Source organism: Genypterus blacodes, unplaced genomic scaffold, assembly GCF_046128005.1.
Source record: "Genypterus blacodes isolate CSIRO-AG114 ecotype Tasmania unplaced genomic scaffold, CSIRO-AGI_Gbla_v1 ptg000350l_1, whole genome shotgun sequence".
Lineage (NCBI taxonomy): Eukaryota > Metazoa > Chordata > Actinopteri > Ophidiiformes > Ophidiidae > Genypterus > Genypterus blacodes.
In genome coordinates, this window is record NW_027467134.1 from 22,501 (window position 1) to 46,762 (window position 24,262).

Genomic DNA, 24,262 nt, shown 5'->3' on the forward strand with positions numbered 1-24,262 from the left:
GGTGAACGTCAGTCACATCCACTGACCTATTACAGGGAGAGCGTGTGTGTGTGTGTGTGTGTGTGTGTGACTGTGTCTCTGTGTGTGTATATGTCTGTGTGTGTGTGTGTTTGTTTAATTCAGAAGCAGCCAATCAGATTGGCTGGATGTTCTGATAGACAGTGAGACCTTCTGATCTTCTCTGGGTTCCTCTGAGACGTTCAGCTGTGTTTTGTCTTCACGTATGTTTTTACCAGTTTATACAGAAATAATGTTTATCCTCTGCGGTACATCAACTCCACGAGCGAGGGGGAGAGGTGGGAGACGTGTGGGACAGCGGTGTCCCTCTGGCCTCTTATTGATCTATAATGTGACCTGCTTGATGGATTCATCTCTTATGTTTCTACATCCTGGAGAAGATGAAGGATGTGGTTTATATTATGATGAACGCTTTTATTTGATGATACAGATCAATGTGAAACATGTGATCGTGTGTTACACAGATGATGTAATCATGTTAGAGATGAAGAGCTGCAGGCTCAGTGAGGCTGGTGAGGTCAGCAGGATGAAGATCACACGGCCTGCTGGTCTCTGCTGGTCCCAGTTGGTCTCTGCTGGTCCCAGTTGGTCTCTGTTGGTACCTGCTGGTCCCAGTTGGTCTCTGCTGGTCCCAGTTGGTCTCTGTTGGTACCTGCTGGTCCCAGTTGGTCTCTGCTGGTCCCAGTTGGTCTCTGCTGGTCCCAGTTGGTCTCTGTTGGTACCTGCTGGTCCCAGTTGGTCTCTGCTGGTCCCAGTTGGTCTCTGTTGGTCCCTGCTGGTCCCAGTTGGTCCCAGCTGGTCTCTGCTGGTCCCAGTTGGTCTCTGCTGGTGATGCAGCGTGATAAAGTGCAATTCGTCCCCATTTGACCTCTGCAGATGAAGGTCGTGCTTCCTGTTCTACTGTATGTTTCTTTCATTCTAAATGAAACGGTGGATTTGTTCAAGAATAATAACTGGAAGGAACATTTTAGTTTGAATTTATAATCCATAAGTGAAAAGTACTTTCTCTTTCTTTGGCTGATTGTGTTTCACAGCTGATCTTTGTTTATAGTTCAACTAACTATGTCTTTACTTATTTAGAACTTGTGCCTTTGAAACTAAATACGTTTGATTGTTTGTGTTTCTACAAGCTGGAAACAAAACCACATAAGTGAAGTCTGCAACTTTGATGCAATGAATTATGGGATAGAAATGGAGTTAAATCGCCTCAGGTGGAGGTGAGACGTCCCTGTCTCAGCTCAGCTTCATCTGGACGGCTGGATTGAAGGAAGTAAAGCTTTTCTGTAGAAGTGAAGGCTGCAGGTTCTGTTTGGGTTCAAAGAGGGAATGAATCTGTATCAATGTAGCACAAAGTGTCCCTGTCTTTAACCTTCTCCGACTAACCAGCTGTATCTGATGACATGTGTCACTCAAACAGAGAATAAAGAGCTCTTTGCACTCACACCTCCCTCACATTAAAGAAGATTAAGCAGCTGTAAGAACTTTAGAACTCTAACTCTTTCGACTCAAACATTTGCTGTCATTTCATCTTCACACTTTTTAAAGGAGCAGTTTGTTCTTTGAAACGGTTTAGATAGAAACGAAACCCCCGCTTCTATTTTTAAGTGCTTATTGTTAAATCTGCCCGTTCTTATTTCTACACTTTTGTTGTCTGTGACGTTTTTCTTCTTTTGTTTACTGCTTAACTTAGAAGTTTGCGTTTGTTAGCGGTTTTGTAGTTTTATTTTGAAAGTCGCGGGCGGAAGTCTGGTTGTATCCCGTGTTGATTCTATCGCGCTTGACATATTTGAGAAGGAGCCACAGCTCTGCGCTCTGTGACAGAATGAGCGAGAAGATCCAGACTAAGTGAGGAGGAGGCGAAGAGGCACTGTGAGGAAGATGGAGGACGAGCCGCTGTGTGAGGAAGACCTCCGTGAGTATGACGATGCTCTTCATCCTCTTCCTCAGCTGCAGGATGTCCGCGTCCAGCAGCGCGTACTCGCGTTAGAAGAAGACGCCGTTAGATAATCAATGTATCGATCAATGTATACCTTAAACCTGAGTGTCCCTTCTTCTTCATGCTTCCTGTTTATTTACGCGTCTCCTCTTCTTCCTCTTCCTCTTCATGTTCTGGTTCCGTTATGCCCACAAGCTTCATTTCGTTTGTAAAGCGCACGAAGTTTAGACGGAAGTGTGTCGGTCCCGCTTCGTCCCGCTTCGTCCCGCTTCGTCCCGCTTCGTCCCGCTTCGTCCCGCTTCGTCCCGCTTCGTCCCGCTTCGTCCCGCTTCGTCCCGCCGCTCTGTGGACTAAAGCACGAACCGGTTTCATGTAAGACAAGGTTTTTACGGTGTGGGGGAAAACAATGACGAAACTAAATGATACGACTGACAAGAAAACAAAAACAAAATACAACTCCTAATGAGGCTGAATGAGTGGAGGACTGAGCCCTGAGCTGAGTCTGAAACCAGCCAGGTTAATCACGGGACACACTGACAGCTGGAGTGTGACCTCATGTCCAGTCTGCTCACTCTGTCTGTCTGTCTGTCTGTCTGTCACTGCGTCACAAAGACAGGATGTTGGAAATGGAAGCAGAGTTTCAGATCTTTGGTGACCTCAGGATCTTCAGGCTCCATTTGAATCCAGAGTTGTCGTCTGAAACAAACTTTAAGGCCAGCGTCATTTGAAATCTCCAGAAGTTGATCTTCTCCTGGCACAGACGGCTGGACTCACCTGGGCTCTTCACAGATGGGTGGTTGATCCATTCTGTAGGAGTTCTTGGGTCTTTAGTCACTCGAGCTCTAAAAAGCAAAAACATGTGATCGTCACTTTTATATTTAACATTTTGACCAAACCATGACTTTATATGAAGCCTTGATGGTCAAACACAACTCTTCTTCTCTTCCTCCTCCTCCTCCTCCTCCAGCTGAGATCTGATGACCGTTGCCACTTAAGTGAACTTTGACATTACAGTTCTTTTGTGTCAAATCTAAAGGAGCTATTGCTGCTTCATGGACTTCTTGAAGACATTGTGGTAAACATGAAGCCTACCTGGCGTCCAGCTGGTCCCTGAGAGCCCGGCAGGAGGGAGGATGGGTCACAGTTCTATGGGGACACACACACACACACACGTCCATACAGAGAGCTCACTGGACTCTGATGTAAAGGGACGTCCACTTGGTCCAGGAAGTCACCAGGAGTCTGTGAGAGAGAGAGAGAGAGAGAGAGAGAGAGAGAGAGAGAGACACACACACACTTGGTTTAGTCCACACACGTGATCACGGTCAGCGGTGCTACGGCGCCAAACTGGAAACACGCTCACAGTGGAGACACAAATGCACGTGCGTCGTTTCCTCAGCCGAAGGAAGCGGCTTGATGATGTAACCATGATGTAAGATAGACATCAGCCTACGAGATCAAATCTGAAGTTGATCAACTCTGCCCGGTCTATCGCTCACACACACCACACACACACACACACACACACCACACTGATACTACACACTCCAGTGCTCTGGTGCAGTGATGCGTTCAGGGCCCAGTGAGACTCCAGGTCTCCTCCCTCCCTGGGACGATGCGATGCGTTTAAGATCCAACAGAGTGAAAACATTTAGAGAGTGAAATGAAATGAGCTGATAAGAGACAGGAACACATGCTGACACACGGCCCAGCAGAGTGAACACGCTAACATCTGATTAACTCTTTATTCAATAACACAGTTTGTTAATTCATCAAATACAAAATCTGAGCGTGAAGCCAAAGCAGCAAACAACTCTGGCTGCTTCACTGTAAACTGAGCCTCATCCCTCTTTAGAACCACACACACACACACACACACACACACACACACACACACACACACACACACTCATGTAAAGCATTAACTCTCGAAGCCTGAACACAGTCTGACCCTGAGCTCAGAGTGTCTGCCTTGGCGCTGGTATGAGCTGGTCTGACCTCTGACCTCTGACCTCTGACCTGCAGTGCAGCAGTCAGAGAAGGAGTTCCACGATGCTGCCAGGAGGAACGACACGGTGAAGATGAGGGAGCTGATGAAGGACGGAGTGAACGTGAAGGCCAAGAACAAAGTGAGTGAGAGATGCTGGAGGTCAGAGGAGAGTGAGAGTGCAACCAGGGGCGCCATGGCAACCATGAGGGCCACAACATCATAATAACAACCCCCCCCTCTCCTCTCTCTCCCCCCCCTCTCTCCCCTCTCTCCCTCTCCCTCCCCCTCTCTCTCTCCCTCCCCCCTCTCTCTCTTTCTCCTTCCCTCTTCTCTCTCTCTCCCTCCCCCTCTCTCTCTTTCTCCTTCCCTCTTCTCTCTCTCTCCCTCCCCCCTCTCTCTCTCTCCTTCCCTCTTCTCTCTCTCTCCCCCCCCTCTCTCTCTCCTTCCCTCTTCTCTCTCTCTCTTCCCCCTCTCTCTCTCTCTCCCTCCCCCCTCTCTCTCTCTCTCCTTCCTCTTCTCTCTCTCTCTCTCTCCCTCCCCCTCTCTCTCTCTCTCTCCTTCCCTCTTCTCTCTCTCTCTCTCTCTCCCCCCCTCTCTCTCCCCTCTCTCTCTCTCACTCTCCCTCCCCCCTCTCTCTCTCTCTCCTTCCCTCTTCTCTCTCTCTCTCTATCCCTCCCCCCTCTCTCTCTCTCCTTCCCTCTTCTCTCTCTCTCTCTCCCTCCCCCCCTCTCTCTCTCTCCTTCCCTCTTCTCTCTCTCTCTCCCCCCCTCTCTCTCCCCTCTCTCTCTCTCCCCCCTCCCTCTCTCTCTCCCTCCCCCCTCTCTCTCTCTCTCCTTCCCTCTTCTCTCTCTCTCTCTCTCTCCCCCCCTCTCTCTCCCCTCTCTCTCTCTCACTCTCCCTCCCCCCTCTCTCTCTCTCTCCTTCCCTCTTCTCTCTCTTTCTCTATCCCTTCCCCCTCTCTCTCTCTCCTTCCCTCTTCTCCCTCTCTCTCTCCCTCCCCCCCCTCTCTCTCTCCCCCCTCCCTCTCTCTCTCCCTCCCCCCTCTCTCTCTCTCTCCTTCCCTCTTCTCTCTCTCTCTCTCTCCCCCCCTCTCTCTCCCCTCTCTCTCTCTCACTCTCCCTCCCCCCTCTCTCTCCCTCCCCCCCCTCTCCCCCTGCAGGCGGAGCGTAAAGCGCTCCACTGGGCTGCGGGGTCAGGAGGTGAAGCGGCCTTGCGTCTCCTAATCAAAGTGGACTCAGACATCGATGAGAAAGACAGTGTACAGTCTTGTCCTCTTCTTGTCCTCTTTTCCGTCTCCTTGCATCTTGTTTCCTGTGGTGACCTCTGTGTGTGTGTGTGTGTGTGTGTGTGTGTGTGTATGTGTGAGCAGTTTGGCATGAGTGCTCTTCTTCTGGCCTGCTGGTTCGGTCACCTCAGGGTCCTGCAGGTCCTGGTCTCCTACGGAGCCGAGTTCAGCTGTGAGAACAAGGTGAGGGCTGCTCCACGTCACCACGGCAACAGACAACATCAAACTACTGGTCTGACCTCTGACCGCTGATATGATATGGACTGGTGTGTGTGTGTGTGTGTGTGTGTGTGTGTGTGTGTGTGTGTGTGTGTGTGTGTGTGTGTGTGTGTGTGTGTGTGTGTGTGTGTGTGTGTGTGTGTGTGTGTGTGTGTGTGTGTGTGTGTGTGTGTGTGTGTGTGTGTGTGTGTGTGTGTGTGTTGGGGGGGGACAGGAGGGGCTCAGCCTGCTGCACTGTGCGGCTCAGAGAGGTCACATCAGAGTCCTGGAGTTCATCATGGACGACCTGCAGGACGTCTGCCTGGACCGGGTCGACAAGGTGAGAGGCAGCAGGACTCCGTTTAACGTTGGCCCACGCTCCTCGAACGCACCATCAAACAAGATGCGTGCGTGTGTGTGTGTGTGCAGTCAGGTAAGACGGCGCTTCACCTGGCAGCTGAACACGGACAACTGGAAGTGGTGAAGTTTCTAATCGGGATGGGATGCACGCATGGAATGAAGGACAAGGTAGAGACACACACACACACACACACACACACACACACAGAGTGATCATAAGCCTCTGTTCTGCCTGGACTACAGGACGGTCACACTGCGGTGCATCTGGCGGTGAAGCACGGTCACACTGAGGTCCTTCAGACGCTGCTGGAGACCGGGGTCGACGTGGACGAGAAGAACGAGGTGAGTGAGCTTCAGCTGAACCTTCACCATGAATTTAAAGGTGTGTGTGACCCCTGTGTGACCCCTGTGTGACCCCTGTGTGACCCCTCTCCTCAGGAGGGCCTGGCCGCTCTGCACCTGTCAGCTGCTGAAGGTCACGACCTCTGCCTCCAGCTGCTGCTGGACTCCTGCTGTGATGTCAACTCACTCACTAACGTATGTAAGCCAGCACATGTGAGCAGGTGAGCAGGTGGAGGTGTGAGAGAACGCTGTGGTCATCTTCTTCCTTCCTGTGGCGAGCAGCAGAACATGACCGCTCTGCACTTTGTGGCTCTGCGAGGCTTCGACAGAGCGGCTCGCTTACTGCTGGAGGCCGGGATCCACACAGACACACAAGACAACGTGAGCAAGGATCAGGAACCTGGAGATAGAAGCGTCTGTTTAACATTAAAGATGTAAACGCTCATGTTCTTAAACTAGGTCAGATTATGGGCGTGAACTTTTTAGCTTTTTAAGTTCAAATCAAATGAATTCTTCCTCATGAATCTGGATCTGAGAGTTAAACTGTGAGAGTTTAGTTCATACAAACAATCAAACAAACAGAAGCTTTCCATGCCTCTAGCAGAGAGATGACACTCAGTGTGATTGATGGTGATGTGTGTGTAAACGTGTTTCTTGGCGTCCCGCAGCAGAGCAACACGTCTCTGCACGTCGCCGTGTTCAACCATCACACCGAGGTCGTGAGGCTGCTGATCGATGCCGACTGTGACCTGGACGTCCTCGACCGCGTGAGTAAGACCTGAGGCGGGCCGGCTGTTTTACCCATGATGCTCTGTTCTCCTGTGATGTTTATGATGATGTCACTCTGACCTGACGGCTCTGTGTTCTCAGAGGCAGCAGACGGCTCTGCACATCGCCGCAGAGCTCGGAGCTCAAGACGCCGCCCAGATGATCCTCATAGCCGGAGTCAACCTCAACTTGACCGACAAGGTACACACACACACAGACGCACACACAAACACACACACACACACAAGCACACAGACACAGTTTTTGTTGGATGATGTTGATGTGAGCAGTCAGCTGTTTGGTCTCATGGTTGCTCAGTGATACGAGGATCCATCAGCACTAAGTCTGACACACACACACACACACACACACACACACACACAGCAGGGGAAGTCGTGTCTGGAGGTGGCGGCGAGAGGAAACCACGTCATCCTGGTGGACATGATCATCAAAGCCGACCGCTTCTATAAGTGGGAGAAGGTGAGTTTGGTCACTTCCTGTGTTTAAACATCAGAAGGTCCTGCAGGATCGCAGCTCAGCTTTAATGATGAACGTCAGTTAAGACCTGAAACAACAGGAAGCTCCCGTGTGTTTAAGGGAGGAGCCTCACGTCGGCTCAGACAGACAGGAGAGCAAAGAAACATCATGTTTACAATGCAAACACACACACACACACACACACACACACACACACAGAGGATCAGGATGCAGAGCAGCTGAGAGGATGTAGAGCAGCTCTACATGCAGAGCGACGTGAGGACAAACAGGAGAAGAACAACAGAGATACGACGAGGGGTTTCATGACATCATCACACAGCTCACTGAGTGAATCCAGGAGATACGCTGAGCTTTTATTGTGGAGGGCAGAACTTCTATCTTTGTGCTGTAGAAGAAGAAAGAACATGGATCCATGAGGTTCCATTAGAGCAGGAGAACATCCACACACTGACAGAGGGAAGGATCAGATGAGACGGCTCTAGGACAGTTTGCTTCTCCCTGGTTGTCATGGTGACCGTGTTGCTCTCAGGATCAGCTGGTCACTGAGGAGGACTCGTGGGTCTGCAGGCCGCTGAGCTTTAAGCAGGACCATCACCCGGAGACGCAGCACCTCCGCTCGGTCCTGTGGTCCCTGGCCTCCAAGCACCTGAGCAGAGGAGAGTGGAAGCTTCTGGCTCAACACTGGAGCTTCACACACGCTCACGTCCGGGCCATAGAGCAGCAGTGGACGGGTAAGACACACACACACACACACACACAGAGCGCTCAGGCTCTCCGTGCCTCAGGTCCCGTCTGACTGCAGTGTGAACCTCAGGGACGAAGAGCTTCAGAGAGCACGGACACCGCATGCTGCTGATCTGGCTCCATGGTCTGCAGCTGGCTGGAGAGAACCCCATCAAAGGTCTCTATGAGGGGCTGGTGGAGATCTCACGCTCTGACCTGGCAGGTGAGCTGAGTCCACCTGAAACAAGCTGAGGATGATTCTGCTTCTATCAAACCTCGTTTCTTCCACTTGTTGTGTTTGCTCTGTTTGTGCAGAGAGCGTCCGGCAGAGGGCCAACGCAGATGGCTGCTCTACCAAAGTCTGTTCAGTGATGTGAGCGACACCGCCAATGACACACACACACACACACACCTGAGGAGACACACCTCCTCCTCCTCCTCACATCGGACCCACAGGACACAAGAAGAAGAAGAAGAAGCAGAAGAAGAAAGCTGAGGAAGACTGAGGAAGACTCATCAAGTCCCACCTTCATCACCAAGCAAAGTGATGAGTCCTTCATGATCTCACCTCTGTGTTCTCCTCTCAGGTGCTGATTGATCTTCTAGGCAGCACTCAGTTTGTATTTTATAAAGCGTTCAGCTAAAGCAGAGTCACAACCAGAGGAGGATCAGATCACTTCCTGTTTGTAATGAAGATAGTTAACACTGATCTACACTGAGCTTCCTCTTCCTCTGTCAGTGTGTGTGCTTCTCTTCAGGTCTGTACTCTCACAGACCTCTGAACCTCTGCAGATGAAGAAGAGTCAGGAAAAGCCAAGATCTCCTTTCACCTCAGATTGAAATGTTTCTTCTTATTTAAACTGCTTTATTATGTTTAATTGTTTATGCACTTATTTCTTTCCTGTTATTGTATTTATCTTTCTAAACATTGTAATATTTAATCTGGATGTCACTTTAAACCTGGATTTTTAACCTGAACACTGGAAATCTCTCAATGATGATTAAATAAAGGGTTCTTTATCTATCTATCTCTTTCTTTCTCTCTCTCTTTTGTTCTCCCTCTCTCTAATGATCTAATCTAATCTAATCTATGTGCAGTGTTTCAGGAGGGCCAGAGGGAGGAAAACCCTTAACAAATCCCAAAGTAAACTCGCAGAAAACCCCTCCATATTATGAGGAAAACCCTTACTTAACTTCTAAACCCTTACTTAACTATTCACAGTAAACTCACAGAAGCCCGCCAAAACATTGTGAATGTGACTGTAAAATAATGCTTCATGTGTTTTCACGACCGGTGAATTCATTGGGATGAGAAGAACATTTTGTATGACATTGATGGTAATTTTTACAGTAATCCGCTTTTGTAAACACAGAAAAAAAGATTATTATTATCCCCTAAAAATCAGAGTCAATAATCAATAATCCCTTAACAGTGCCACAAACTCCGAGTTCAAGCGAACGCAACATCGGTGACGTGCACGTTGGGCGCAGTGCATTGTGGTCCCTGTTGTCCTTGTCTCCATCGCGCTGTGTTGTCGTCGCGGTTCTGTCTCGAGATGTCTGTGGACGTGGCGGCCTCGCAGGGCGCTGAGAATGGAAACGATGGTGAGTGGCGGAGCTTAGTGGCGCCCACACGGCGTCTGCGTGTTTACGTGTCTGACTGACGGAGAGAACGAGAGAATGTCCTCCGCAGATAGCCAGCGAGCTAGCATGCTAACAGCGCTCATTTCCTTGTTGTTGGTTCTTTTCAGGGAAGACGCGACGCTCCTGTCCGCTTTACGGCTGCAAGAGAGTTTACACCGACACGGAGGCGCTGGAGGCCCACGTGAAAGATCACGGGCTGCAGGCTGAGTCTCTACCGGGTGAGAGAGAGAGAGAGAAGAGAGAGAGAGAGAGAGAGAGAGAGAGAGAGAGAGAGAGAGAGAGAGAGAGAGAGAGAGAGAGAGAGAGAGAGAGAGAGAGAGAGAGAGAGAGAGAGAGAGAGAGAGAGAGAGAGAGAGAGAGAGAGAGAGAGAGAGAGAGAGAGAGAGAGAGAGAGAGAGAGAGAGAGAGACTTAATAACCATTGAGAATTCCTCATCATTTTTTAGTTTTCTTTTTACCACAATTAATTTTTGGGTGTTTTTCCTCAAAGTTTATTTCCCTCACTGTGTGTGTGTGTGTGTAGGGAAGGTGATGCTCTGCTCCACCCTGGGCTGCAGCGGCTCCTTCCCCAACATGCAGAAGCTCATGGAGCACATGAGACATCACCACAAACCAAACATCTTCTTCCTGTGAGTTTAAACACACACACACACACACGTTAAAGGAGCTGTGTTTCTGTAAGAGTGCAGCAGCAAAGTGTGTGTCTCTCTCTGTGTGTGTGTGTATAGATGTGAAAGTTGCCGGGCGAAGCTGCGTTCCTTCCGCGGCCTCCTGACTCACCTTCACACCTGCTCTAAGGTGCCACGCAAAACCAAGTCCACTGAGCAGCCCCCCGCCACCAGCAACCAAAGCATGTTACCCATGGCAACAGAGCAAGACGCCCCTCAGCAGCAGCAGCAGCAGGAGGGGGCGGGGCTCCAGCAGACATCCAGCGCAGGTGGTCCCGTCTCCTGGCAGGACTCGGCTCCTCTCGGCCACCAGGGGGCGTCTCAGGCCCGGCCTCACGATGAAGCCTCCGCTCAGTCTTCCTCTCTGAGCCTGGACTCCCTAACAGAGCAGCAGCCACAAGGGGCGTCGCCCATCCATGCAGGATCAGGATCAGGACCCCACTCCCCCCCCGGGGCCACAGCCGTGTGGAGGAAGAGCCAAGGTGACCCCCTCCTCCTCCTCCCCCCCTCATATTGATGTGACTAAGGCTGTGAGGTGACGTTCTTCTCTGACTTCCTGTTTGTTTTGCTGGCACAGGCGCTCCGGGCAGCAGACGGATCCTGTGGGAGCACACTAAGGGGAATTACAGGTGCGTGCAGTGCGGCCAATCAGCAAGCAACCGCAGAGAGATGACTCAACACATCAGCAGCCACCACAGCACCGCCAAGCCACCTGAAGACGCAGCGAGTGACGCACAGCTGTGATGTCATCAAGACCCACAATGCATCTGAGCGTCAGGATGACAAACATTTTACAATTTCATGATTTTCAGGACACTTAAGTCTGAGTCTGATTGTTTAAGTTATAAAAGAATGTGTTTGTATATGGACACTCTGAGGTGTGATGTCATTGTGCTGTGGGACACAAACACACACCTGAACAGGAAGGACGAGGTCATGAAGCAAGTCTTTATTAGAGTTCATACAAGCACCGGACCGCTGAGGGCCAGAGAGGCTCTGCGTCTGCTGGGGCCGCTCTGGGACCTCCAGAGTCGCTCTTCCTCCTCCTCCTCCTCCTCCTCTTCATTACAGCATGCTGGACCCGGCATTGAGCTTTTAGAATAATTAACACATCAAGACAAAAGACCACACGACAACAGGTCCCAGGTTCTCCTCAGACATCACCACATGCAGACCCCAGGGGGCGTGGTCACCGCTGCCGTCTTCGTATTATAAAATGGCGTGCAGGCGTGTTTTGGTCTAGCAGACAGATTACGTCACTCAAAGGTTCTGCCTCCCTGTTACATTATTGCCCTGTGGTTAAAATAAATCTCATACATCACATTATCCTGGATCTGAACGCCTCTGTTACTTCATTGATGGCAGGTTTAGAAAAGAACTTAGAACGAGTGCATACAAAAAGAAAAGGTTTAAGTGCCGACCGTCCAAACCCCCGACTGATTACATCTAGAGCTCACGTTACTGCAGGCTTTAAAAAAATCTCCTCTGGTCCAGAGCGTACGTCTTTCCTGCTGGAAGCTTCCGGAAAAATAAACTGTTGCCTCGGCTCATGTTGCCCTGTGGGGGGAGAGAGAGAGAGAGAGAGAGAGAGAGAGGGTGAGAGAGAGAGAGGGGGCAAAGGTCAACACAGCTCAACTCATGTTTCATAGACGTGTACATATGAACTTGAGCGTTTCCCTGTTTGTGTAAAGTAAAATGAGACTGAAACTTTGATGCGTGCGTCTCTGATCTTCACTTCCTCTCAAAGCTTCCAGCTCGTCTTCATCACTTCACACTCACTCCATAACAACACTCATCACACTGGAGCAGTGACTTTAGGGATGTGACCCAAGAGTTACAATGAAGACTGAGGGACATACGTGACCTGTTCCCATGGTAACCTGGATATGTGTACATCATAAATCAGGCCTGGGCTGAAACTGAAAGTGTGTTTGAGTCTGAACGCATGGAAATGCCCTCTGTCTGTGTGTGTGTGTGTGTGGACCTCTACACACTGACTGACCTCTCTGCTTAGATGCCTCCAGCAGTCCACCCAGTTGGGATATACAGATGCATAGGGAGGAAGGCCGCCAGAGAGCCTGGAGGAGAACAGAGGGTCAACACGGTAAGAGCCACAGGGTCAACACGCTAAGAGCCACAGGGTCAACACGCTAAGAGCCGCCGCCTCGCTCACACCATCAGGACACTCACCCGCAGTTATTGACCGCCATGAGGTTTGACACCAACACGAAGGGGTACGTCAGCATGCTGGCGAAGAACTGAAACGAGAGCAGAGGGGGAAGCTGATGGGCCGTCACCACGGTAACAAGTACTGTTTGGAGTAACACTGCAAAGCCGCGGCGGTCACTCACCCCTGTTACAGCCTGAGAGCAGTTCTTCATCTCCCCCATGTGGTTCATCTGTACAGAGGGGGACAGGGTCAGCTGGTACCTTCATCATCATCATCATCATCACCACCACCGGTCTGTAATCTGCTCTTGCTCATCAGTGCTCTAAACTTTCTGTGCAACTCAGCCATTGTCTCCACTGGCTGACCTTTGACCTTTAACCCCTCAGATGAAAAAACAAATCTGAAAACAAATCCCATCTGACTGAAGCTTCAAACTGGACAGGAAACTAACTCTGCTATTGAAATCAGCCACTCAGCAGTAGCTGTATGGCGTGAGGTCGTGAGGTCGGCGTCTCACCGAGTCGTCGATGGCGTACGTGTTGATGAGGTGAGCCAGCAGGTTACAGATCCACAGAGACAAGACGTCACCCAGCAGACGAGGGATCAAACCTCTGCAGGAGAACAAAGGTGAGAGGGAAACCTTCATCTTTCTGCCTAAACACTCAAGCTGTGACTGCATCCTCTTCAGCACCACGGCAACGCAAAACTCACGCAAAGAAGCCCAGCACGCCTTCTTCTCTGTAGACGGTGAGGACGGAGTCAAACATCCCGCTGAGGAAGAGGAGAGGACAGGGTTACTGGACGGGTCGCCGCTGGGCTCACTGACCTGTGTGTGTGAGGTTCTACCTGTACTTTGCTTCTCTTCCAATGAACTGGACCATACACCTAAGAGTGATGACTGAAAGACACACACACACACACACACACACACGGTCACACACTGAGACACAACACGCTCACACTACACCTGACACTGAGGCTGAGGGCGGCGTTACCATGGAAGGGATGCGTGACGATGGTGGCACAGGAGCGAGCGATCATCTCTTTGGTGGTCTGAGGAGATAAAGAGAACAAAGACCTCAGAGGGGTTCAGGTTCAGGTTCAGGTTCAGGATCCTGTCCTCCTCAGACCTGGACATTTACTTCGTGTCCATTTTGAATCTTGTGTACTACGTATGAACACAAAGGGTTTAACACATTACTTCCTGTCTGCTGGTTTCTAGCGACCCAAAGTGATAAAAACAAACCACACATGAGGACAACAGGTCTAAGTAAAGCACAATGATCTATAAGGCGCTGGGAAGGGAAAATGTCCACAAAAGAGGACGCTGGCTCTCAGGATGATATGAGAAGTGTTAAGTGTAAACACAGAGGCCTAATGCAGCTCCATATAAGGCCGCAGACGCTTCATCATCTTCTTCTAAACACTTACAGGAGACAGACCTCTATCTGAATGATATCTTTAGTGAGATGCAGTCGATGAAACCTGACACCAAACCCCACAGTGAGGTCCAAACCCACAAGCTCAATATGGACGGGCCCTTTGGTTTACACCCAAGCTGCCTGTCACACAAATAGATTGAAGACTTTTCAGAGTGAGAGTAAAAGCCACCTCACCTCATTGAGGACGTGCTGCAGAGAGCCTTCCTCCGCCTTCTGCATGCTGCCTGCCACCTGGAGGACACACACACACACACACACACACACACACACACACACACACACACACACACACACACACACACACACACACACACACACACACACACACACACACACACACACACACACACACACACACACACACACACACACACACACACAGGCTCAGTCATGCTGCCTGTGTCGTTATCTGATCAATCACACATTAAACCAATGAAACGTACTTATTGAGATGTAAACACAGATTTCTTACCTGAAGTTTGTCTTTCTCCTGACATTTCTGTGAAACAGATCCACAGTCAGTGACTTCATTCATGTGTGGGCTCGTGTAAGTGTGTATCCATGTGTGTGTGTGTGTGTGTGAGCTGCAGACATGAAGGCTCACCTGCAGCACGTTGCTGTGGACGACAGTGCCGATGGTGCTGGCACAGAGCCGCGGGCCCAGACCTTTAAACAGACCCGCCTTACCGTCAATCTTGATGATGTGTTTGGCTGAAACATTCAGAAGCAGAACACGCGTGATGCAGAAAGACTGAGACTGAGCTACATCCATGTAGCCATGACAACGGGACGCTACGGGGCATGACAGGTTAGACTTGGGGATCAATCTCAGCTCACTGGCTCAGATCAAACGCTCAGCAAGGATTGGAGCTCTTAACACACACACACACACGTTTGTTTCCTATAAATATAACTGTAGGAATATAAAACACAGTTATTAAAGTGGATTGAGCTTCAGCTGTGACTCACCATAAGCAAACAGTCCAGGCAGCTGGTAGACCTGTCTGCCAAACAGGTTCCTGCCCAGTGAGGGGGGCAGAGGCTCGTGTCCAACCTACACACACACACACAGACAGACACACACAGTTAGCAACACACAGTCACAGTTCTATTTTTATTCAGGCTTTCATATGCTACTTAAAAACTTGACAATAACAGAATCCTTCCCTCAGCTTTATAAACTTCCTGTGTACTGTATATATTTTATTTCATTCTCACACTATAAAGACACAGAGAGTGAAGAAGACGATGAGTAAAGGGAAGAGAGTCACAGGTGAGGAAGTCACGCTGAGAGAAAAGAGTTTGAATCACAACAAAGAGCTGAGATTCTCCAGAGTGAAGCGAGGTCATGGGGGTGAGGTCATCTGCTCTCTAAGGATGTGAGATCATCTGCTTTATGAGGTCTCAGTCTAGTTTAGCAGATTAATTGACATCATCACGGTGAGTTTGGCTCAGTCCAGATGATTAATGAGACAAAAGGACTTTGACTCATTATTGCAGGTGTTGACACCTCACAGTGAGACAAACAGAAGCGACCTCTGACCCCTGCGGGCCTCCGTACAGGAAAAGGACAGAGAAATCATTTCATAAAACCAGAAATGTATCATTTAACATTTACCCCCTGGATATTTTGGAAAATTATCAATTTTTATTAATTCCTCAATATTGCAGCGGTTTCCAGCGCTTATGCGTCCTTTTGTTGGTGAGCCGCTAGCATCACACTACTCAGCGGTTAGCTAGCTAGCTTCCGCTACTGTCAATGACGTCACTTTAATGGGCCAAAGTGCAGAGTCGAGCTGGTGATCAACGACTGGGCACCGCGGTCACACTGAGGCACAACGAGTGACACAATAACACAATCACATAGAGACCCCGGACACACGAATCACTATAAAGCGATTCGAGTCCTGACTTGATCGGCCCGTGACCCGGATGTGTCCCGCAGAAATAAGGGACCCCGGCGACTGATTGAGTTAATATAAGAAGGTCACACACACACGAACGAACACACACGAACGAACACACACACACACACACACACACACACACACACACACACACACACACACACACACACACACACACACACACACACACACACACACACACAGTGTTTCTGTATTTACGGGTCGAGACAGCGACACAGCCGCGTGCCGATCATAAGGGTTTATGTCTACGCATCGTTAAATGTACGCGGTTTCGTTTTCACTCAGTGAGATCACTCAGTGAGCCGAGGTGAAGATAAAGCCTCTCATACTAAAGGAACCCTGGCTTCTTTCCCCCGCACACACCGCCGGTTACTTTAGCTCCTCTCCCCCAGCACGAGCCGCCGGCCGCCGGCAGCGTCCGGTGAGCGACGGCCCGGTGGTTTCTCACCTGGATGAGGACTTTGATGTACATGAGCGGGTGGGAGAGGACGGTCAGCCCTGACCCCAGCAGTACTTGTCCACACGTGTCCGCCATCTTTGGAGAGCCAGTGCAGACAGGAAGTTGTTCTCGTCTTTGAGCGTGAGGAGCTGACAGCTGCTGCCACCTGGTGTTCGTGAGGAGCATTGCAGCGTCACCCTGACTGATCGAGGCCGAAACGTTTATACTTAGTTGTCAAACTTATTGATCTGCATAATTGTGACATAAACATGATTGATAATGTACCAATTAGTGGCATCGTTTGTTTATTGTAATAGATATGATAAAAGCCAAAGCAATTGAAATGGATTTTCATACACATGCATTCTAAGAAGAAATGAGAGACTCTTGAGGGTCTGAGACAAAGCAGCTTTATTGGATGAACGTTGAGTTCAGGCCTGCAGCTTCTGGAGTCCAGTGGAAGACGAGGAGATGAGTTTCCGCCTGATGTGTCTGTCCAACAATCTCTGAGACAGAACCAGGGTCAAAGGTCAGCAAAACACCATGGAAATGGATCTATGGACATACGTGCGTGTGTGTGTGTGTGTGTGTGTGTGTGTGTACTCACAGCACCGATAGAGCGTGTTGAGCCTGGCGATGTCGTTGCGGCTCATCTCCCTAGCGTTGCCAAAGGACACGTTGGGGTTTGGGTAGGGGACCATGGTGGGCTGGTTGTTCTTAGAGAAGGCGGTCCTACAACAGCACACAGAGCAGTGAGACTGAAGCACACACACACACACACACACACACACACACACACACACAATCACACACACACACACAGAAGCACACACAGCCTCCTCTTCTTCTTCTACCTGTGGTACTGCATGACAGAGTTGTAGTCGTAGGAAGTTCCCTGGTTCAGGGTGGCGATCTTCCTGAAGTTGTGCTCCATTCCTGTAAACACACAAACACACAGACACACACCATCTCATCATCTCCAGTAAAGGTGATTGCTCTTGTAAGTTGGACTCCTGACCTAATGAGCTGCTTCATTACCTGACTGGACGTTCTGCAGCATCACTCTGATGTGGTTGTCTCTGTCAGAGCGGGTCTGCTCGTGGTTGAATCCCAGGGCGTGGAGCAGCTCGTGCTGGACGGTGCCGTGGTAAAGACATCCCTGCCTGGCCAGAGAGACCACCTGCTTACCGCCACTACGGCCAACGTAGGAGTAACAGCTGGTTTGGGTCAGAGTGAGGGTCAGAGGTCAGTTAGGGAGGCTGCAGGCACATCAGCATCTTCATCACAGCTCATTAACTCTATCCTACCCTCCTTTGGACTCGATGCTCAGCCAGTCGCGGTCACTGCTTCTGCTGGGCCTGAAGCGGATGCAGGAGAAGGAGGAGAAAGACTCCAGTCCACGAGTGATGATGGACTTCTCCCGAGAAGCTGGAGGGACGACGCAACACAACATCATGAAGGAGACGCTGACATAAGGACAGCAGATATCTGGGACTCAAGCTGACACTTACAGAAGTGACTGGCGATGTAATAAGGGATGTAAACTTTCCCATCGGTGTACTTTCCCCACTTGCAGCCCCGGGAGGTGCAAGGGTCAGCGTTTCTCTCGGCCTCGTTGTCGATGGCGATGTCTCCTTCGATCAGGATGGGACCATTGTCAGAGCGAGCTGAAACACACCAAACAGAACCTTCAACGCTCCTCACAGAAGAATCTCATGGATGATCTGAGATGTTGACGAGACTCTTTGGGTCAAACTGGCTGCAGCGTCTCTCACTCACTCAGGTGACTGTTGGCTCTCTCCAGGAGCTCAGAGACTGAAAGCTCTCCTGCATCCTCAGCTGCTTCCTCTGCTCAGCCACATCACAAACAACAACACATCTTTAACTACACACTGTGCACACATACATCAGTAACAACGCTGTGTGTGTCAGAAGAACGCAGCAGACGAGTAGGAAAGAGGATTTACCTGTCTGCAGGTTCAGCAAGTAACAAGGGAAGAAAACACACAAAGAAATGTTAGAACCAGACAGAAGGTTTGTCCAAAATGAGATGATGGATCCAGCGACTGTGTGAAGGTCCTACCTCCTCATGAGCCCAGCAGCAGGCGGACAGCAGGAGCAGAGCCAAAGCAGAGAACCTGAACACAGACATGGCAGCAACTAGACGACCTGTAGGGCAAAAGTAAGAGAGAGTTAGAGGCTGAAGTGGAGACGCTCACAGTGCACTGTGGGTAGAGAGTTCTTACCTCTGAGATTCCGTAAAGACGGTGAGCAGCTCAGGTTCAGCTGTAGCTTTTTATGCTCCTGTAAGCTTCTGCTGATGCCCAAATATGGAAACAGAGATTCAGTTAAACTCTTATCAGTCACATGTGCAGACAGACGGAGATGTTCACACTCGTCTGAATACTCAGAAACATATTCCATGTTATCCCCATCCCATCTTCCATGGCTGACCCTCTCTTTCTCTCTCTCTCTCTCTCTCTCTCTCTCTCTCTCTCTCTCTCTCTCTCTCTCTGTCTCTCTCTCTCTCTCTCTCTCTCCCTCTCTCTCTCTCCCTCTCTCTCTCTCTCTCTCTCTCTCTCTCTCTCTCTCTCTCTCTGTGTATTGCCTTGCATGCCTTTTGTGTACCTCTGTATAATCCCACTGGAAGTTCCTATCCCTCACTCAGCCATTCCTGGAGAGGGAATCTCTCATGGAATTTCCTCTCTTGAGGTTTCTTCCTGTTTTCCTTACACATTAAGGTTTTCTTTGGAGTTTTTCTCCGTCTTTTTCCCCAACCTTTGGGCGGGGTCAGGAATGTTCCTGATGTTGTGGGTCTGTAAAGCCCTGACTGTATTGATTACAGGGCTGCTGTCCTGCTTGGCTGGTGTTTCCTCCTCATGTGTATTTTTCCACTGACAGTCATTTTCCCCTGCAGGTGACTCAAGGACAGAAACAAGCTTATCACCCTGTTGGTCCGGTGAAGCCGTTTGATCTCCTGCATGTTTTTCCAGCAGCTGATTGAGCCAAAGCTTCACTCCCACACTGCTGATCAGCTGAGTGCAGCAGGAAATGAGGTTTCATGGAAACGACTCCAAGAAACACGACCATGTCACTGCTGTATGTGGGACGGTCTCTGTGGTTCATGAACATCTAAATATTTGGGGTCTAGACTTCAAATCTAGTGATGTAATTGTAGTGAAACAGAAAAGAAAACACACACACGTGTAGATTACGGATTTGTTTGTTTAATTTCTGATTATTACAGCATTTCATCTACAGCTCAGTCACATGTTGAATCTCTCATCATTAAACTGGAGATGCAAGAACTTTAATCACTCAAATCCAAAATGCTTCATCGGTTTCATTTCCTCTTGATTTGACCTTTAACCTCATTCCATCAGGATCTCTTCATCTAGACTGGAGGCGGTGGAATCTGAGCGATAAACACATTTAAAAAATCAATAAGTACCATTTGATTTGTTTATGATGCAGTTTGTGCTGCTTTGTGTTTGTTAGAAGGTGATAAAGATGTGTGTGTGTGTGTGTGTGTGTGTGTGAGGCAGACGGTGGGGACGTACTGCATCTGTACAGGCGATTGACCCTCAGGATGTCGTTAGGGCTCATCTGAGTCGCTCTGCCGATCTGCACGTTGGCGTTTGGAATGGGAACGATGGTCGGCTGGCCGTTCCTGGAGAAGGCGAACCTGCGGCACAAACACACAGGGTTCACTTTAAACTTACATGCTGTATGCCTCAATCATGATTTCTTCAGACCAAGAAGAAACAATACACAGAGCTAGCAGGGTGCTTGCAGGTGTAGCTTGAGTAGCGTTACCTTCCGTACTGCATGACAGAGTTGTAGTCATAGGGGGTCCCCAGGTTGTTGGTCGGGATGATCCTGAAGTTTGATTCCTGTCCTGGAGGGGAACAAAGTCAGTGTAGCGTAAGTGAGCAACTAGAGCAGAGCAGCTAGAGCAGCTAGAGCCGAGCGGAGCAGACTGTAGGTTGTAATATTTCATCACATTTCTTTTGTTGTGTGTTTGTATTTTGTGTGTTAGAACTGAAATGCGCCTAAATGATTGACTCTTGAATTATGAGCTGCTGTGCTTCATCTACCTGACCTACGACCTTTGACTATGTGTGTGTGCTGGTGACCCACCACGGATGACGTTCCGCAGCAGGATGCGAACATGGTTGTCCCTGTCGGAGCGGGTCTGCTCGTGGTCGAAGCCCAGCGCGTGCAGCAGCTCGTGCTGGATGGTGGACTGGAAGACGCATCCACGACGAGCCAAAGACAACACCTGGCCATTGCCCCGACGCCCCACGAACGAGAAGCACCTGGAGAGGAGGCAAGGGTCAGAGAGAAACAGCTGGCTGACATCAGTCTAACATGAAGCAGCACAGAGGAGCCGTCTCATCAACCTCACAACCACGCAGCAACATTTCCCCATTCAACACTAACTAAGGCCAAAATCATGACCTTGCATTCGTTCTGAGGACAGTAAAGCTGCTCAGGTGCGCCCCCCTGTGGACACTGCGAGTGTGTGTGTGTGTGTTTCATACCCAGAGCGGGACTGGATGTCCACGAAGTCTCTCCGTGATCTCTGTGGCGTGAAGCGAATGCAGGTGGAGGCAGCGAAGGAGCGCAGGCCTTCCACGATGGTGTTTCTCTCTCTGGCAGCTTCACAGACACACAACAGAGGACACATGTCAGAAACACTGCTCAACCTACTGCAACAATGCAACAATGTACATCTGAGTAAATACATCACAGGTGTAATAACAGTGATCGAAGGTTGCCGTGGTAACAGCAGTGGGGCAGTGAGACGTACAGTACTGTGTGGAGATCCGATAAGGGACGTAGACGTTGCCGTCGGAGGATTTGGGCCACAGGCAGCCTCTGGAGGTGCAGGGGTCAGCGTTGCCCAGGCCGGTGCTCACAGCGATGTCACCATACATCACCAGAGGGTCCTCAAAGTGCTTTCCTGCAGGACACACAGGAGGAGGAGCTTAGATGCCATCGCTCCTTCCTTTTGCTTGCTCTTATCTCATGAGAGCGTACGTACCCACGTTGACGTTGGCCTTCTCCAGCAGGGCTGAGACCGTGAACTCATCATCCTCAGCAGTGAAACCTGTGGAGCAGAGAGTTTGTGTGTTTGTGTGTTCTTCATGTGTGTTGTGTATGTTACGTGTTTAGGCCCATCATACCTCCAGAGTTCTCCTCACTCTCCTCTGGATCCTGCAGCAAGACCAGGAGGAAGGGAATGACGCTGATGTTAGACTTCATACAAACATACATTTAGTTTGTATGCATTTTTAATTTCCCCTTGGTGTGTGGGATCAGTCTGACCTAATAATGTGATCACAAAGAGGACAACCCATTTCTTCTTCCTTTTCTAGGGGGCCAGAGTCGTATTTATACCACAAGGGGGCAGCGAAAAATGTCCAGATATGAGGACAACAGGTTTAAGGTAAGTATAATGAGGTGTAGGGAAGGAAAACATAATGTCCACATATGAGGACACAGGGTCTAAATGAGTTCATTCTGCCTCTTTTTTGTCTTCCTCATACTAACCTGCCACTTTAAAAAAAAGTTTTTAATTTTAATTTTAAACTCCCTGGTTGTATTTCATGCTGTCTATCTGTCTTATAATATTAACATCTCACACATGGAAGTAATAAAACACCATAACACTGAGAGGGAAAGAGGAAAATAAAGAAATAAAGAAAAAATAATATAAAATAAAATTAACACATGAATTCAAAAATTGAACAGAAATGAAGAGACAAGTATAGAAAAGAACTTAAATAAAGAGACGACCATCAAACCTCACTAAGTGTTGAGCTGCTTCATATCTGCTCCATAGGAAGTTCAATGTATTTAAATAAAAAATCTATGAACCAATAGAAATGTAAATGTGATGGATGCGAGTGTGAGATGATCTCACCTGGATAGGAAAGCTCTGCACGGAGCACAAGGCCACCACGGAGAGCAGGGCAACCTGGAGGAGCATCATGGCTGAAGCAGACAGGAGATCAATCGCCCCGATCCCAGCAGACCTCAGCTCTATATAGACTGAAGAGATGCTGCTTAGCTCCAAATATGGCAAACCAATTGACCAATTCAGAGCAGTTGTAAGGGACCGTTATTGCTTAAAGGTGACCACAGTTTGTGTAACTGGACGTTGGTTTGTTTACAGGCAAACTTTAGCAATCAATGATCAATGAGAAATATGACATCTGATCAATGAACTCAGATGTATCTACTGTGTGTCAGTGTGTAGATGTTCTTCTTCTCCTCTTCAGGTCTGTAGGTCTCTAATGGACCCTTATGGATCCATGATCAGGTGTTAGAGCCTCTAAAGCTCCTCTACATGAAGACAGAGGCTTAGATACACACTAACATGTTGACCTCTCCTGTGTTCTCCTGTGACCTTTTATTGTGGAGGGCAGGACTTCTATCTTTGTGAGGTAGAAGAAAGAACCACATGGATCCATAAGGGTCCATTAAAGACCTCCAGACCTGTAGAGAAGAAGAACATCTACACACTGACAGAGGAACACACACAATTACAATCAGTGTTGAAGCCTGAGGTCTTCATTTCTGCAGCACTAACACAGAAGCAGCCATTGCGTAATCACCCTTGGTGGTTAGAAGCTGCAGTGTGTGCGTGCAACACCTTGATGTGTTCACACACTTCTCATATTGTGTTGCCGGTTACAGAACAGACGGATGTAGACAGAAATGTTACAAAATCAGGTGAAGACAGAAGTTTGATAAAAACACTACAACATGGATTGCAGCAATCACTGCCTGTGTGTATACGGCCCCAACACACACCTGCTGCAACACACACCTGAGTCAACCATGAACACGTACACACACATGAGCGTCAGACCTGAACGTAAACCATGACCTCTCTGCAGGAAGGGCCAGGGTGGGATGCCATGTCCTGCTTCTCTCCATCAACATGTTCGGGTCACACAAACTAGACTCTCTCTCTCTCTCTCTCTCTCTGTCTCCCTCTCTCTCTCTCTCTCTCTCTCTCTCTCTCTCTCTCTCTCTCTCTCTCTCTCTCTCTCTCTCTCTCTACTCTCTCTCTCTCTCTCTCTCTCTCTCTCTCTCTCTCTCTCTCTCTCTCTCTCTCTCTCTCTCTCGGAGGCAGTGGCTCAGTGGGTAGTGCTTCCGCTTGGGAAACGCCCCTGAGCAAGGCACCGAACCCTCAATTGCTCCCCCCTCTGCGAAGGGTGGTAATGTAATGTAAGTCGCTTTGGATAAAAGCGTCTGCTGAATGATCGTGATGTAATGTAATGTCTCTCTCTCTCTCTCTCTCTCTTCTATGGAAGACCTGCTTCTCAAAGACGTTCAACCATGGACGCATTGACCTTTGCAGCGACGGTGCAGAGCCATGATCAGTCAGCTGTAGTGAGACATACGCACACATTTACATTGTTTGATGCCCTAAAATGCAAACATGTATGAACCCAAACAGACACATGTGTAACTCTGACCCATGATGTCTGATGTTCTGCTGCTCAAACCAGAGGATTCTATCATGTACAACACGTTACTAAGGGAACTCATGTGTACTTCCCACACGTATGTACATGGAGTTTTTTCAATGCATGTGTCCATACCATATGTGACTGATAAGCGGCTGAGTTTAGCTGATCCTCAGTATTTTAGCTCCATATTTGGGCCTGGCCGGCCGCTCACAGGAGCATAAAAACCTGCAGCTGAACCTGAGCTGCTTATTGTCTTCACAGAGTCTCACAGGTAAGAACTCTCTACCCACAATGCACTCTGAGCGTCTCCACTTCAGCCTCTAACTCTCTCTGGTTGGACCGGAGCGCTCCATCCTCTCCTGGTTGT

At 49.3% G+C, this 24,262-nt stretch overlaps 6 protein-coding genes across 6 annotated transcripts in view; 3 read left to right on the forward strand and 3 right to left on the reverse strand.

Annotated features, from left to right (window-relative positions):
• Nucleotides 1-1,461, forward strand: part of plekho2 (pleckstrin homology domain containing, family O member 2) — a 9,809-nt gene extending 8,348 nt beyond the window's left edge. Inside the window, exon 7 of the mRNA XM_076138196.1 lies at nucleotides 1-1,461. This exon is cut by the window's left edge and continues 1,252 nt beyond it. Coding sequence (XP_075994311.1) covers nucleotides 1-5 — 5 coding nt within the window. The 3' untranslated portion in view covers nucleotides 6-1,461.
• Nucleotides 1,462-1,553: 92 nt separating this feature from the next.
• On the forward strand, nucleotides 1,554-9,146 carry ankdd1a (ankyrin repeat and death domain containing 1A). The gene is made up of 15 exons (XM_076138197.1): nucleotides 1,554-1,930; nucleotides 3,980-4,083; nucleotides 5,104-5,202; nucleotides 5,314-5,412; nucleotides 5,663-5,767; nucleotides 5,857-5,955; nucleotides 6,031-6,129; nucleotides 6,226-6,324; nucleotides 6,412-6,510; nucleotides 6,798-6,896; nucleotides 7,000-7,098; nucleotides 7,282-7,377; nucleotides 7,925-8,126; nucleotides 8,210-8,341; nucleotides 8,434-9,146. Exons 1-15 carry the CDS (start codon nucleotides 1,897-1,899, stop codon nucleotides 8,493-8,495), a joined length of 1,527 nt encoding a protein of 508 aa, XP_075994312.1. The 5' UTR covers nucleotides 1,554-1,896; the 3' UTR covers nucleotides 8,496-9,146.
• A 468-nt stretch (nucleotides 9,147-9,614) lies between these two features.
• znf414 (zinc finger protein 414) lies at nucleotides 9,615-11,893 on the forward strand. Its single transcript, XM_076138199.1, has 5 exons — nucleotides 9,615-9,723; nucleotides 9,870-9,980; nucleotides 10,285-10,390; nucleotides 10,490-10,911; nucleotides 11,007-11,893. Exons 1-5 carry the CDS (start codon nucleotides 9,675-9,677, stop codon nucleotides 11,171-11,173), a joined length of 855 nt encoding a protein of 284 aa, XP_075994314.1. The 5' UTR covers nucleotides 9,615-9,674; the 3' UTR covers nucleotides 11,174-11,893.
• mtch2 (mitochondrial carrier homolog 2) lies at nucleotides 11,357-16,528 on the reverse strand. Its single transcript, XM_076138198.1, has 13 exons — nucleotides 16,418-16,528; nucleotides 15,011-15,095; nucleotides 14,646-14,752; nucleotides 14,514-14,540; nucleotides 14,216-14,272; nucleotides 13,595-13,652; nucleotides 13,446-13,497; nucleotides 13,311-13,370; nucleotides 13,117-13,210; nucleotides 12,781-12,828; nucleotides 12,620-12,687; nucleotides 12,432-12,507; nucleotides 11,357-11,986 (listed from the first exon to the last, which is right to left on the reverse strand). The coding sequence occupies exons 1-13, from the start codon at nucleotides 16,502-16,504 to the stop codon at nucleotides 11,900-11,902; spliced, it is 906 nt and encodes a 301-aa protein (XP_075994313.1). The 5' UTR covers nucleotides 16,505-16,528; the 3' UTR covers nucleotides 11,357-11,899.
• Nucleotides 16,529-16,839: 311 nt separating this feature from the next.
• On the reverse strand, nucleotides 16,840-18,989 carry LOC142988902 (hatching enzyme 1.2-like). Its single transcript, XM_076138201.1, has 10 exons — nucleotides 18,655-18,989; nucleotides 18,492-18,577; nucleotides 18,376-18,379; nucleotides 18,188-18,259; nucleotides 17,920-18,075; nucleotides 17,716-17,836; nucleotides 17,447-17,625; nucleotides 17,263-17,344; nucleotides 17,012-17,140; nucleotides 16,840-16,912 (listed from the first exon to the last, which is right to left on the reverse strand). The coding sequence occupies exons 1-10, from the start codon at nucleotides 18,830-18,832 to the stop codon at nucleotides 16,840-16,842; spliced, it is 1,080 nt and encodes a 359-aa protein (XP_075994316.1). The 5' UTR covers nucleotides 18,833-18,989.
• A 626-nt stretch (nucleotides 18,990-19,615) lies between these two features.
• On the reverse strand, nucleotides 19,616-22,460 carry LOC142988904 (high choriolytic enzyme 1-like). The gene is made up of 9 exons (XM_076138203.1): nucleotides 22,338-22,460; nucleotides 21,598-21,628; nucleotides 21,456-21,521; nucleotides 21,222-21,374; nucleotides 20,953-21,070; nucleotides 20,549-20,727; nucleotides 20,225-20,306; nucleotides 19,969-20,093; nucleotides 19,616-19,823 (listed from the first exon to the last, which is right to left on the reverse strand). Exons 1-9 carry the CDS (start codon nucleotides 22,404-22,406, stop codon nucleotides 19,780-19,782), a joined length of 867 nt encoding a protein of 288 aa, XP_075994318.1. The 5' UTR covers nucleotides 22,407-22,460; the 3' UTR covers nucleotides 19,616-19,779.
• Nucleotides 22,461-24,262: the final 1,802 nt, after the last annotated feature.

What these genes read in the sequence shown, in the direction of transcription:
- ankdd1a (XM_076138197.1), top strand. Translation starts at nt 1,897, where the DNA reads ATGGAGGACGAGCCGCTGTGTGAGGAAGACCTCC. An exon ending in GCTGTGTGAGGAAGACCTCC is followed by an intron (nt 1,931 to 3,979) that starts GTGAGTATGACG and finishes TCTGACCTGCAG; the next exon opens with TGCAGCAGTCAGAGAAGGAG. An exon ending in GCCTGGACCGGGTCGACAAG is followed by an intron (nt 5,768 to 5,856) that starts GTGAGAGGCAGC and finishes GTGTGTGTGCAG; the next exon opens with TCAGGTAAGACGGCGCTTCA.
- znf414 (XM_076138199.1), top strand. Translation starts at nt 9,675, where the DNA reads ATGTCTGTGGACGTGGCGGCCTCGCAGGGCGCTGAGAATGGAAACGAT. An exon ending in CGCTGAGAATGGAAACGATG is followed by an intron (nt 9,724 to 9,869) that starts GTGAGTGGCGGA and finishes GGTTCTTTTCAG; the next exon opens with GGAAGACGCGACGCTCCTGT. An exon ending in AAACCAAACATCTTCTTCCT is followed by an intron (nt 10,391 to 10,489) that starts GTGAGTTTAAAC and finishes GTGTGTGTATAG; the next exon opens with ATGTGAAAGTTGCCGGGCGA.
- mtch2 (XM_076138198.1), bottom strand. Translation starts at nt 16,504, where the DNA reads ATGGCGGACACGTGTGGACAAGTACTGCTGGGGTCAGGGCTGACCGTC. An exon ending in TGCAGCACGTCCTCAATGAG is followed by an intron (nt 13,653 to 14,215) that starts GTGAGGTGGCTT and finishes TTATCTCCTCAG; the next exon opens with ACCACCAAAGAGATGATCGC. An exon ending in CGTACGCCATCGACGACTCG is followed by an intron (nt 12,829 to 13,116) that starts GTGAGACGCCGA and finishes CCCTCTGTACAG; the next exon opens with ATGAACCACATGGGGGAGAT.
- LOC142988902 (XM_076138201.1), bottom strand. Translation starts at nt 18,832, where the DNA reads ATGGAATATGTTTCTGAGTATTCAGACGAGTGTGAACATCTCCGTCTG. An exon ending in GTCTTTACGGAATCTCAGAG is followed by an intron (nt 18,578 to 18,654) that starts GTAAGAACTCTC and finishes TTTGCCCTACAG; the next exon opens with GTCGTCTAGTTGCTGCCATG. An exon ending in TCTGTCATGCAGTACCACAG is followed by an intron (nt 17,141 to 17,262) that starts GTAGAAGAAGAA and finishes GTGCTGTTGTAG; the next exon opens with GACCGCCTTCTCTAAGAACA.
- LOC142988904 (XM_076138203.1), bottom strand. Translation starts at nt 22,406, where the DNA reads ATGATGCTCCTCCAGGTTGCCCTGCTCTCCGTGGTGGCCTTGTGCTCC. An exon ending in GAAGGCCAACGTCAACGTGG is followed by an intron (nt 21,375 to 21,455) that starts GTACGTACGCTC and finishes TGTGTCCTGCAG; the next exon opens with GAAAGCACTTTGAGGACCCT. An exon ending in GCTGCGGAACGTCATCCGTG is followed by an intron (nt 20,307 to 20,548) that starts GTGGGTCACCAG and finishes GTTCCCCTCCAG; the next exon opens with GACAGGAATCAAACTTCAGG.